Source organism: Ylistrum balloti, unplaced genomic scaffold (assembly GCF_031769215.1).
Source record: "Ylistrum balloti isolate Yb309-2 unplaced genomic scaffold, AGI_CSIRO_Ybal_v1 Utg369874, whole genome shotgun sequence".
NCBI classification, from domain to species: domain Eukaryota; kingdom Metazoa; phylum Mollusca; class Bivalvia; order Pectinida; family Pectinidae; genus Ylistrum; species Ylistrum balloti.
In genome coordinates this window covers 658,222-671,003 of record NW_026782015.1, presented here as the reverse complement: position 1 = coordinate 671,003, position 12,782 = coordinate 658,222, and the positions used below count along the sequence as shown (strand labels likewise).

Sequence of the window (12,782 nt, the reverse complement as noted above, 5' to 3'; positions counted from 1 at the left end):
ATAAACCACGTCCAGCTGACCATCTTTATCAATAACACCCGTCTATATAAACCACGTCCAGCTGACCATCTTTATCAATAACACCCGTCTATATAAACCACGTCCAGCTGACCGTCTTTATCAATAACACCCGTCCATCTGCTGACCGTCTTTATCAATAACACCCGTCTATATAAACTATGTCCAGCTGACCGTCTTTATCAATAACACCCGTCTATATAAACCACGTCCAGCTGACCGTCTTTATCAATAACACCCGTCTATATAAACTATGTCCAGCTGACCGTCTTTATCAATAACACCCGTCTATATAAACCACGTCCAGCTGACCGTCTTTATCAATAACACCCGTCCAGCTGACCGTCTTTATCAATAACACCCGTCTATATAAACCACGTCCAGCTGACCGTCTTTATCAAAAACACCCGTCCAGCTGACCGTCTTTATCAATAACACCCGTCTATATAAACCACGTCCAGCTGACCGTCTTTATCAATAACACCCGTCTATATAAACCACGTCCAGCTGACCGTCTTTATCAATAACACCCGTCTATATAAACCACGTCCAGCTGACCGTCTTTATCAATAACACCCGTCTATATAAACCACGTCCAGCTGACCGTCTTTATCAATAACACCCGTCTATATAAACCACGTCCAGCTGACCGTCTTTATCAATAACACCCGTATATATAAACCACGTCCAGCTGACCGTCTTTATCAATAACACCCGTCCAGCTGACCGTCTTTATCAATAACACCCGTCTATATAAACCACGTCCAGCTGACCGTCTTTATCAATAACACCCGTCTATATAAACCACGTCCAGCTGACCGTCTTTATCAATAACACCCGTCCAGCTGACCGTCTTTATCAATAACACCCGTCCAGCTGACCGTCTTTATCAATAACACCCGTCTATATAAACCACGTCCAGCTGACCGTCTTTATCAATAACATATAAACCGTCCAGCTGACCGTCTTTATCAATAACACCCGTCTATATAAACCACGTCCAGCTGACCGTCTTTATCAATAACACCCGCCTATATAAACCACGTCCAGCTGACCGTCTTTATCAATAACACCCGCCTATATAAACCACGTCCAGCTGACCGTCTTTATCAATAACACCCGTCTATATAAACCACGTCCAGCTGATCATCTTACAGCCTTATAAATAACCGTGAAGTGTTTGCTTCTCTTCACTGTTTCGATAGTTTGCCAGAGATAAGTGATTTGTTCGAAATATTTGACAGAATAACACAATTTTTTTGAGTTATTACTTCAAAACCTTTGGATAAACCCTTTTCTTGTCCTGGAGATTTGCTTTAATTAAGACCGATCAGATTTTCAAATGTTTCCACTGTGAATACTGGTCCTTCCGATTTACACCTTTGAAGATCGACTGTTACACTGTGGCGATTCTCTTATTCTACTTTCACCTTATCATTTACTGTCGTCTTTTGGACACTTCCATCCAGGATTTAAGTGCGAGATTCCATTCATTACTCTTCTTTTTGTATGAACGTATTTCAGAATATCTTTGTTGATCTTTGATATCCTGGGAATTCTCTTTTATATTTGATTATTTTCCATTATAGCTGGTTTCTAATTCTAGGAAATTCCTTGTATTTTTCACCACATTTTGTTTCTACACATCGTTGTCATGCTCTATATTTCTAATATTTTTTCTTCAGAACTGAATCTTCTTAGTGGTATGTTGTCCGTTTGATGATTATTATTGGTTTGGAACTTTTGTGTAGGGCTATTGTTTCCAGACTAGAAATTAATGATATTCAGAAATTTTATCCAAATTTTCTGTACGTTTCCTTCAAGAAGTGAAGGCCATTTATTTGATAAACTTTCTTTCATTCCTATATAATCGCCCTCATTCCATTTGAAATGAAGCTCTCTATCAAAAAGCTTCTCCAGTTTGGTGCAAAAGCTAGGTCATTTTTTCCGACTGAACTATGGTTATCATTTCCTTTTCATTGGTGATATTGAGTTCCGGAATACCAGGATCATTACCTTTCCTTTTTTCTGATAAAATTATTAACATGTTGATATATTAAGTTATTCCGGAAGCATTTAATGAAACTCTCACTTTCTCCGTCTCCGTTTGAATGTAACAAATTGTTGTAATGAAAACAAAATGATTATAAATGCCCCCCCCCCCAAAAAAAAAAAACAAAAAACAAAACGTATGATTGCTGCTTCAAAAGAGAAACTCTCCAGGACTACAGATGGTAAACTTAGTCTGAAACTTGGCGACACTGAATTGAAACAAGTGGACAATTAAAAGCTTTTAGGTATATATCTGGATTATTGTTTCTCATGGAACAGTGAGTTTCGTTGTGTTCAGAATATTTTGGAAAGCTGTCAAAATGATATAGTCCCTATTATTAACCTTGCCCTGGCGACGTTGTCATGTCTGTTATTTTTCGAAGACCGCAGAGGGATCTTCATCGTGCGAGCTGCATTTCCACACGGAAGACAACACTTGAAAACAGATGCTAATACACCTAAAAACGTGGTTAGGCATGGATGAGCCCACTGACAAACACTATGACAGTTTTAAACATTTTTTTTTCATGTTTCAGGAACTGAACACCTCCGTTGTTCAATCAGAAATCATCAATATTCACTCCAAGTTTCATTTCAACCTGACCAACGGTTTTTAAATTATAATCTATTACTATAATCTATTAATGGACCCCATTGGAAATAAGCCTATTTCATAGGCTTTATGGGTAATCCAAGACCAAAGGCATTTTCATCTGGTTTTATCAAATTTCTTCCGTTTTTATTGATATTTCTAAAATTTTCAACTATTTTACTTAGAAGATTTGCAAGCACAGTGTAATTTAATTTCTGCGATACTAGTTTAAACTGTGATGTTTTAAGGTATGTGAAATTCTTCTGTGATATTTTATATTTTATAATTAATAATTTTAAGAAATCCACAATAATTTATTACTGATTTTAATTGTTATTGAATTGCTTATGTAATATTTGTAATGTGTAATTTTATTATGCCTTTGCCTGAATAAACATAATAATAATAATAATAATTATTACATTTTAACCAATCAGAGGTTCTTGCCGCCATATTTGGTGTTCGGTCGAAAAAAGGATAGCCACCTACGCCCACTTCGTTTAGGGGACTTAAATATTTAATGTAAAATAATTTAATGTAGTAAAATTAACGCATGGAATAAAAGTGAGTGACATATACAATCCCTCCAACGAGAAGACAACTTATCGTTCAGGGACTGAACACTGGCATCCTACAAATAGAAAGAAATATGTACATGTTGACATCCATTCATGAATATCTTGCTGTTTTATCTGTGATAAATGTTCTAGCCAACACTTGTGTGTAAGGGACTATTTGCCAGTAAGGTGCTAATGTTCATATTTTTGGTGTCCATATATAGCAGCTAACTCTTAAAAATCGATTTCACACATTGCCAAGCAAGCCGAATCGTACTGACCAAAATGCCGTCACTTTCTTAGATACGATGGCGCGAGATACCTTTAACATACGGAGGGAAGGGCTCAGAAGCATAAGTGACATTTTCTCATCTCAACATGAAACTTGTACACTGGCATTGTCAGCGTGAAGGACCTAGTTCTTATTAGTTTTTCTTCGGTCACATTTCGTCGTTGGAAGGTACTGCAATGGAGGCGATGTGTTCCGAATGTGAAAACTAGTAACTTCCGAAAGTATGTAGTATTGCTATCGAGAATCCCACTTCCTGCTTGACACATTTGCAGTTCGGCAATTGTCAAATGTTGTTTTCTTTCGTTGTCCTCAATATTATGACTTAATCCACCGATCAAAAGTTTAAGACACTATTTCGTCTGGATAAACAAGTAAGTAACTTATGACATGGCTGGTAAAATTTCATTGGTGTCACTCTAAGTAATATAATAATCAATGATGTTTGATGCGGTTGTCATATGCACATCTTGTTGTTTTTTGCGTTACAATTTAGAATGTTACTTTCTATAAGTATTCATTCACCCGATATTTAAATAACGTCAACAACCTATAAATATGGTCTACATCCTATAATTTTTGCCAACAACCAAAAATATGGTCAACAACCTTTAAGTATGGTCAACAATCTATTAAAAAAAAAACAAAAAAAAAACAAAAAAATGTGATGCGTGTATTCACTTCGAGGCTAAGTATGGCATGTTACATATAAAAGATCCTAAATGAAAATTAGAAGTGTATAGCTCATGTTTCGCTGTCACTATATATACATGAATTGTATCTGTGACAAGTTGATATTATAATATGAATAAATACCAATAAAAACTAAACATCCAACTGTCCATATACAATAAATATCATACGACCTGCAGTGTTTTACACTATAAGCAGTATTTTGATATCCTCATATTGGTTAAACACTTCACTCGTGTGTTTTAACTCATTTGCATTTCTGGTTTTGAAATCCTGATGTTATTTTGAAGGATGCCTCCAAAATTTGTTCGTAACCCTGGCAGTGGTGACTATGCCTCTTCAAGAAGTGCTGAAACTGTAAGTAACAGACAATTTAATATCACGCAGTGTAACCATCATAAAATGTCAGTTTAACCATTATTTGATGTATGTGTAAACTTTAGTTATCATTGTTTAATGCAAATAATCTGTGAGCTGATGTAAGTGAATGTTTAAGCAATGCAGACATTACAGCTATAGTGTAGAGGACTAACCTATGTTTCCTGTTACAGAGGGCTTTACTAGAGGCAGGATCTGACGAGGAAGATTTCTTTCTACAGTAAGTTCAAAAATTTATACATATGTAGCTTAGAGAATAACAGACTACATCCATTTTGAATCTCTTACAATTGACTATATAACTCATCCTGAGAGTAAGACAGTAAGTCTGACACTTGTCTATATAAAACTAATCCTGAGAGTAAGACGATAAGTCTGACACTTGTCTATATATAACTCATCCTGAAAGTAAGTCTGACACTTGTCTATATATAACTCATCCTGAGAGTAAGACGATAAGTCTGACACTTGTCTGTATATAACTTATCCTGAAAGTAAGTCTGACACTTGTCTATATATAACTCATCCTGTTAGTAAGACAGTAAGTCTGACACTTGTCTATATATAACTCATCCTGTTAGTAAGACAGTAAGTCTGAAACTTGTCTATATATAACTAATCCTGAGAGTAAGTCTGACACTTGTCTATATATAACTTATCCTGTAAGTAAGACAGTAAGTGTGACACTTGTCTATATATAACTCATCCTGAGAGTAAGATGATAAGTCTGACACTTGTCTATATATAACTAATCCTGAGAGTAAGACACTAAGTTGAGTTCTTTTCTATATATGATAATCTTTATTTGTAACCCTTCTATTTCATGTTATATATGCTTTAAGTATCCTCGGCAGTCTAAGTTATTGATGTTTCTCTTGTCGTCTTTCAGAGGTCCCAATGTGAAGACCAATTCTCTAAGAGAAGACCCCAAGATAAACAGGTATTTCTGAAAATGAAATGACATTCAGTACTTGCTTATCTGTTTCACACAATATAACAAGTATTGAACAGTGTTATTTAAATTCAGAACAAAAAATGTTTGGGAGATTATTCAAGATTGAATAAAATCCATTAATTTCTTGATGGTGTTTTTATCTTAACTTGGAATAGCACTGTAATGAAGACATGAAGAATAAATGAAGGAAAATATGTTTACTGGTGAAAATTTGGTTTCTTCTGAAAGCTTTCTGGTGAACTCATGCTTAGCTTTTTGCACATTTTGTCCTACATACAAAATATGAAAGAAGCAGGTCATTGTGGCTTTTACATAGTGTTAAGTGTGTAGGGTACCTCTGTATCTCAGCTGAATGGAGCTTGTGTCTTTATCTCTGAAGGTTAATCTCTTTATCATCATGACATGTTCAAATTTTGTCCTGGTTCTTGACAGGAATGTAATTTTCCCCAGTTCTTTATACTGAAAAAGATTTTATCCAATGATAATGGATTGGTTAACAACCAGCAACTATTGTAGGGTACGGTCCTACCAGTACCCAATGCAGAGACCCCTTGAGAGTTTGATCCTCATGTAGGGGAAGGGCAATTTGTATCACTCCGTCTAGCTATAGAAGACTGAGAGGATTCATTGGAGCTTGAGAAGCTGCTTGGTGGTTATCTTTAGAAGTGAAGAGGTTGTTAGAGAAAGTATTCCTAAATAAGGAGAGTCAGATCGTCATTCTTGTGTCAAATGGTGGGAATTTCCCATAGTTAAGTGGTAGGAAGTCGGAAAAGGCCATCCTTATTTGTATCCCCAGTGATGGCAGTACATTTTTGACTACTCCTTATTAATTCAATAGGGCCTCTATTGTCTATGTAACTAAAGTCACTTTTTCCAAGTGTCTCCATTTAAAGCTAGACCACAAATCCAATTGGTTGAGCTAAAGAATTTCACACAGTTGAAAATAAAGCCTGTAAATGGTTTGATATTGCTTTAACTGGTGATCAGAAGGGGATGCTGTTATTTTCTTGTCTGTCTCTCAGGCTGTCCCACTTTTAGTTCTGAACTATGTCTAGTATTCCGTTTAGCCAATTCCACAGACTTCATTTAGCTAAGAAAAGTGTTTGCTTGTGATTTTTCTCCAGGTTTTGATGTAATTACTCACTGTAATGTGTATAAAGTTCTGGAGGCCATTTCTACCCTGACATTTTACATTTATCTACGATAAATATTATTGTTCTGCTATCTAAGCTTGCCAAAATACAGATTGGGGGATAAATAATGTTGTGTGATATTTTTTTATCATCATGATTCCTATTATTGATTGTTACATGTTTATTTGTTTGGTGTTTGTTGTTAACATTACTGACATATGTTGTTTATGGAAATACTTGGAGGATTTTTTTTACTCGTATAGACTCCAGAACCAGGTGGATGATGTTGTAGGTATTATGAAAGATAATATGGGTAAAGTGATTGACCGCGGCGACCGTCTTGAAGATCTACAGGACAAATCTGGTAAGTTAATTATGGAACAGGGATTGTAAGATATAACTCCATCTGCAATGTCATGAAGGTGCAACTAAGGTAGCAGAATTAAGATATAAAACTTTTATCAGGATATTTAAGGTACAAATGATGTACCAAGAGATGCAGATACAAGTCATTTAATAGGGTATCTTTGGTATTAATTATTTTTCAATATATTTAATAGGAACAGTTGATTTAGCAATGTACCTTTTGGATGTAACATGGAAGGAACAGGTAATAGAGAAAATTTGAAATACATTTACCAGGGCCCTAAATGTAAATACAGATTTACATTACTAGTCTATTGATTGGTGGATTTCCACTTACATTTACAAGGCCCTGTATGTGTTGTCTTTGTCAGATGAAGGTGTGATTGTTCCATTACATTTAGCAGGGCCCTGTGTGGATGTATTGTCTTTGTTTGATGGAGGCTAGATTGTTCTTTTACATTTACCAGGACCTTATGTATATTTGCATTGTATTTGTCAGATGAAATCTGGGTTGTTTTAATACATCAGAAGACATAATTTGATCCTGTCTATTACATACATTGCTGACATGTTTTTGATAACATATATTTTTCTTGATTTTAGACAATTTGGCTAGCAATTCAGATTTGTTTCGATCCCGTTCCCGTGACCTGAGAAAAAGCATGTGGTGGAAAAATTGCAAGGTAACAGCTTTGATTCATCAATTTTTTAAAGTAATCTATTTGGATGTCAACCCTTTGGTAATGTAGGTGAAAACCTATTCATATAAAGGAGGATAAAAGTTACCAAACATAGCTAACAGATGCAAGATTACAAGTTGTATCCAACCACTTGATGATGGGAGGAGCTTATGTGTTTGTGTGAAGTAATGTATAAGTAACATTTGTGAGGAATTGAATTTTGTAGTCATTAAGGGTAGATACTTTACAAATAATTAAAATCTTAAGGAACGTAGATGTGAAATCTAATCCCCATGAACTAACCAAGACTGAGAAGGCCATGAAATATAAGGCGCATTAAATATAATAACTATACAGCATTGACCTTAAGAAATTTTTAATAAAAAATGTATATAATTACAGGATACATATTGTAGTCTGGATGTCAAATGATTCTGTTCTAGTATATTGACAAAAAGAATTATAGGCAGTGCTTACTTTTGAACTCCTGCCATTATATAGAAAAGGTATGACCATGTTTGAAAAATAGATATGAAAAGATCGATCCTGACCTTGATACATTTCAAGATGAAGATAATTTTGACATTATTTCATCTTGATATGAAGATAATTTTGACATTATTTCATCTTGATATGAAGATAATTTTGACATTATTTCATCTTGATATGAAGATAATTTTGACATTATTTCATCTTGATATGAAGATAATCCCAACATAATTTCATCTTGATATGAAGATAATCATGACATTATTTCATCTTGATATGATGATAATCATGAAATTATTTCATCTTGAAGATTACGATAATTTTGACATTATTTCATCTTGATATGAAGATAATTTTGACATTATTTCATCTTGATATGAAGATAATTTTGACATTATTTCATCTTGATATGAAGATAATCCCAACACAATTTCATCTTGATATGATGATAATCATGACATTATTTCATCTTGAAGATTAAGATAATTTTGACATTATATGGATCTAAAATGAAGATAATCCTGACACTGTTTCCAATTAAGATCAAGATAATCCTGAAATTGTTTCATCTGAAGATGCTATTAATCCTGAAATTATTTCCCTTTATGATGAAGATAATCTTGACCTTGTTGTCATCCAAGATGTAAATAATATTGGCATTGCTTCCTTGTAGGTAAAGGTAATGCCCACCTAATTCATTGTCTTATGAAGGAAATCCTGACCCGTTTCCATTCCAGAGGATAATCCTTACTTACTTTTTCCATTGTTGTTGAAGATTGTAAGACTTTTTAGTGGTATATGTAGGAGAACGGTATTACACTTGAGGGTCACAAAAAGATTTTAAAAAAGCCAGAGACTCTACTAAATGATTTACCACGTTTTGTCATTCTTCACTTTGAATATCTTTCTTCTACATACACATATATAAAAAGAATATCATTCTGTCATTTGATTTTAAAGTTTAAAAAAAAGCTTTATGTATCTCCACTGAACACAGGATGAAGATAATCCCGACCTATTTTTCTGTTGTAGATGTGAATAATTTGAATTTTCGAATTTCAATGAAGATAATCAATACTTGCTTGTTGTAGTTTAAGATAATACTGACTTATTTGCTATCATTTATATCTGTACCCCACTCTCTGCCATCACTTCATACTTTTTCCTCTCTACTTATCTTCCTCTTATCTGCTGAAAGGCAGAAAGGCTGTAGTAGAAGATATTAAACCAGTTAAATAGATGATTCCTATCATAGATGAGGATAATTCCAATTTATTTTTCTGTTGTAGATGAAGATAATACTGGTGCTGGTTATTGTAATTATACTGGCAGTTATAATCAGTAAGTAATGAGAACTTCTCTCTGTCTAGTGTACTTTTACCAAAGAGTAGTTCTTCTCTCTGTCTAGTGTACCTTTTACCAAAGAGTAGTTCTTCTCTATGTCTGTCTAGTGTACCTTTTACCAGAGAGTAGTTCCTCTCTCTGTCTGTCTAGTGTACCTTTACCAAAGAGTAGTTTTTCTCTCTGTCTAGTGTACCTTTTACCAAAGAGTAGTTCTTCTCTCTGTCTAGTGTACTTTTACCAAAGAGTAGTTCTTCTCTATGTCTGTCTAGTGTACCTTTTACCAGAGAGTAGTACCTCTCTCTGTCTGTCTAGTGTACCTTTACCAGAGAGTAGTTCTTCTCTCTGTCTGTCTAGTGTACCTTTACCAGAGAGTAGTTCTTCTCTCTGTCTGTCTAGTGTACCTTTACCAGAGAGTAGTTCCTCTCTCTGTCTAGTGTACCTTTACCAGAGAGTAGTACCTCTCTCTGTCTAGTGTACCTTTACCAGAGAGTAGTTCTTCTCTCTGTCTGTCTAGTGTACCTTTACCAGAGAGTAGTTCCTCTCTCTGTCTAGTGTACCTTTACCAGAGAGTAGTACCTCTCTCTGTCTAGTGTACCTTTACCAGAGAGTAGTTCTTCTCTCTGTCTGTCTAGTGTACCTTTACCAGAGAGTAGTTCTTCTCTCTGTCTGTCTAGTGTACCTTTACCAGAGAGTAGTTCTTCTCTCTGTCTAGTGTACCTTTTACCAGAGAGTAGTACCTCTCTCTGTCTGTCTAGTGTACCTTTACCAGAGAGTAGTTCTTCTCTCTGTTTGTCTAGTGTACGGTACATTTACTAGCCTTTACTAGAGAATGGTTCACCTCTCCGTCTTTTGTACCTTTTACCAGAGAATAGTTCCTGTCTTGTTCATCAAGTGTACTATTACTAGTTTATATCGGAGGAGATTTGCAGGGTAAGGTCAAAGAGCAGGTGTCGGATAATATATGTATAATGCAGATTATATGTTCATGACAGAAGAAATAATAGATATACGATTTGTGGTATAAAACAATTCACTTTACAGCACCAGGGATGTATTATACAGACGATACCTCCCAAACAATACAAACTAATAGATTTATGTATTATAGTATAAAACAGTTCACTTTACAGCACCAGGGACATATCATACAAATTATACCTACCCAACAGTACAAACTAATAGATTTATAGTGTAAAACAAATCACTTCACAGCACCAGAGACATATCATACAAATTATACCTTATATGTTCAACAGTACAAATAATAGATTTATAGTGTAAAACAAATCACTTCACAGCACCAGAGACATATCATACAAATTATACCTACCCAACAGTACAAACTAATAGATTTATAGTGTAAAACAAATCACTTCACAGCACCAGAGACATATCATACAAATTATACCTACCCAACAGTACAAACTAATAGATTTATAGTGTAAAACAAATCACTTCACAGCAACAGAGACATATCATACAAATTATACCTACCCAACAGTACAAACTAATAGATTTATAGTGTAAAACAAATCACTTCACAGCACCAGAGACATATCATACAAATTATACCTACCCAACAGTACAAACTAATAGATTTATAGTGTAAAACAAATCACTTCACAGCACCAGAGACATATCATACAAATTATACCTACCCAACAGTACAAACTAATAGATTTATGTTTTATAGTATAAAACAGTTCACTTTACAGCACCAGGGACATATCATACAAATTATACCTACCCAACAGTACAAACTAATAGATTTATGTTTTACGGTATGAAAACCCTTCACTTCACAGTACCATGTATGCAATAGAGTAAAAAGATCTATAAAACCATTTACTTTACAAACCAATATTTTTTATTATTTATAGTATAAAACTAACCCCATATTTTGCAATTTTACAGATACATGTGTATTGGTTTCTATTTTCCATATCTTTCATAATTAAGTTGATGACTGATTCTAATTTTCCTATCTCATGTCACATGCCCACTCTGTAAGCTGTCACAAAAGAGGAGTGTTTACAAAAATGATAATATTAACCGTTTTCTCATGAAGCTATATACGAGGCCCACGGACGCTATGTTCTTTGATATCGAATGGCTTGTGATAATTCATGGAGGATATTGCTAGGGTTTCTCTCAATAGGTTAAATTACAGTTAAGCCTATACACAGTAAAAATTTACAATTAATGCAAGTAGTAAATAATTGTAAAGTACAAATCCAGAATTATTCATACAAGATATTAATGTTTTGGTTTTCTTGGACAGTTCCAATCATTGCGAGTCACACTGGAAACAATGGGTAGTACAGGAGAGCTAACAGAGGCATATTGGAGAGCAGTGATTGTAGCTGGAGATCCGTGTTTAAAGAAACTGATGGCGGCATGTTTGAGATCTATAACATTGGATCTGCTATTTACATTACACTACCTGAGGGAGGCTCGGGTGCTACCCACCATGTATCCTCCTTCCACATGCGAGTGAGATATTCTTATTTATGTAAATATATGTGTAGAAAAACTTATATGTAACCCAGATTTTTTCTTTTGTATATTATTTGGTTAAAGGGGTTTGTTGTAAACCTATTATCCTTTATCTGCCATTTTTGCTGCTTCTGCAAATGCTGGGTTCTATTGCTTCTGGAATGTTGACAGAAATGGTTGATCTGTTAGTGAATGTGTGAACACGACTGGGTTTTTTATTTATTGAAAGTCTTGATTGACATATCCTTAGCCTCGTCATTATTAGAAGGTATTGTGTGATCAACATACCTCGTCATTCTTGGGAGGTATTGTGTGATCAACATACCTCGTCATTATTGGAAGGTATTGTGTGATCAACATACCTCGTCATTATTGGGAGGTATTGTGTGATCAACATACCTTGCCATTCTGGGGAGGTATTGTGTGATCAACATACCTCGTCATTCTTGGAAGGTATTGTGTGATCAACATACCTCGCCATTATTGGAAGGTATTGTGTGATTAACATACCTCGCCATTATTGGGAGGTATTGTGTAATCAACATACCTCGTCATTATTGAGAGGTATTGTGTGATCAACATACCTCGTCATTATTGGGAGGTATTGTGTGATCAACATACCTCGCCATTATTGGAAGGTATTGTGTGATCAACATACCTCGCCATTATTGGGAGGTATTGTGTGATCAACATACCTCGCCATTATTGGAAGGTATTGTGTGATCAACATACCTCGCCAT

General features: G+C 34.9%; 1 protein-coding gene across 1 annotated transcript; it reads left to right on the top strand.

Moving 5' to 3' along the window:
- The first annotated feature begins 3,766 nt into the window (after positions 1–3,766).
- On the top strand, positions 3,767–12,782 carry LOC132546044 (vesicle-associated membrane protein 4-like). The gene is made up of 8 exons (XM_060209738.1): positions 3,767–3,882; positions 4,492–4,558; positions 4,753–4,799; positions 5,469–5,519; positions 6,931–7,031; positions 7,637–7,716; positions 9,492–9,543; positions 11,828–12,782. The coding sequence occupies exons 2-8, from the start codon at positions 4,493–4,495 to the stop codon at positions 11,863–11,865; spliced, it is 435 nt and encodes a 144-aa protein (XP_060065721.1). The 5' UTR covers positions 3,767–3,882; position 4,492; the 3' UTR covers positions 11,866–12,782.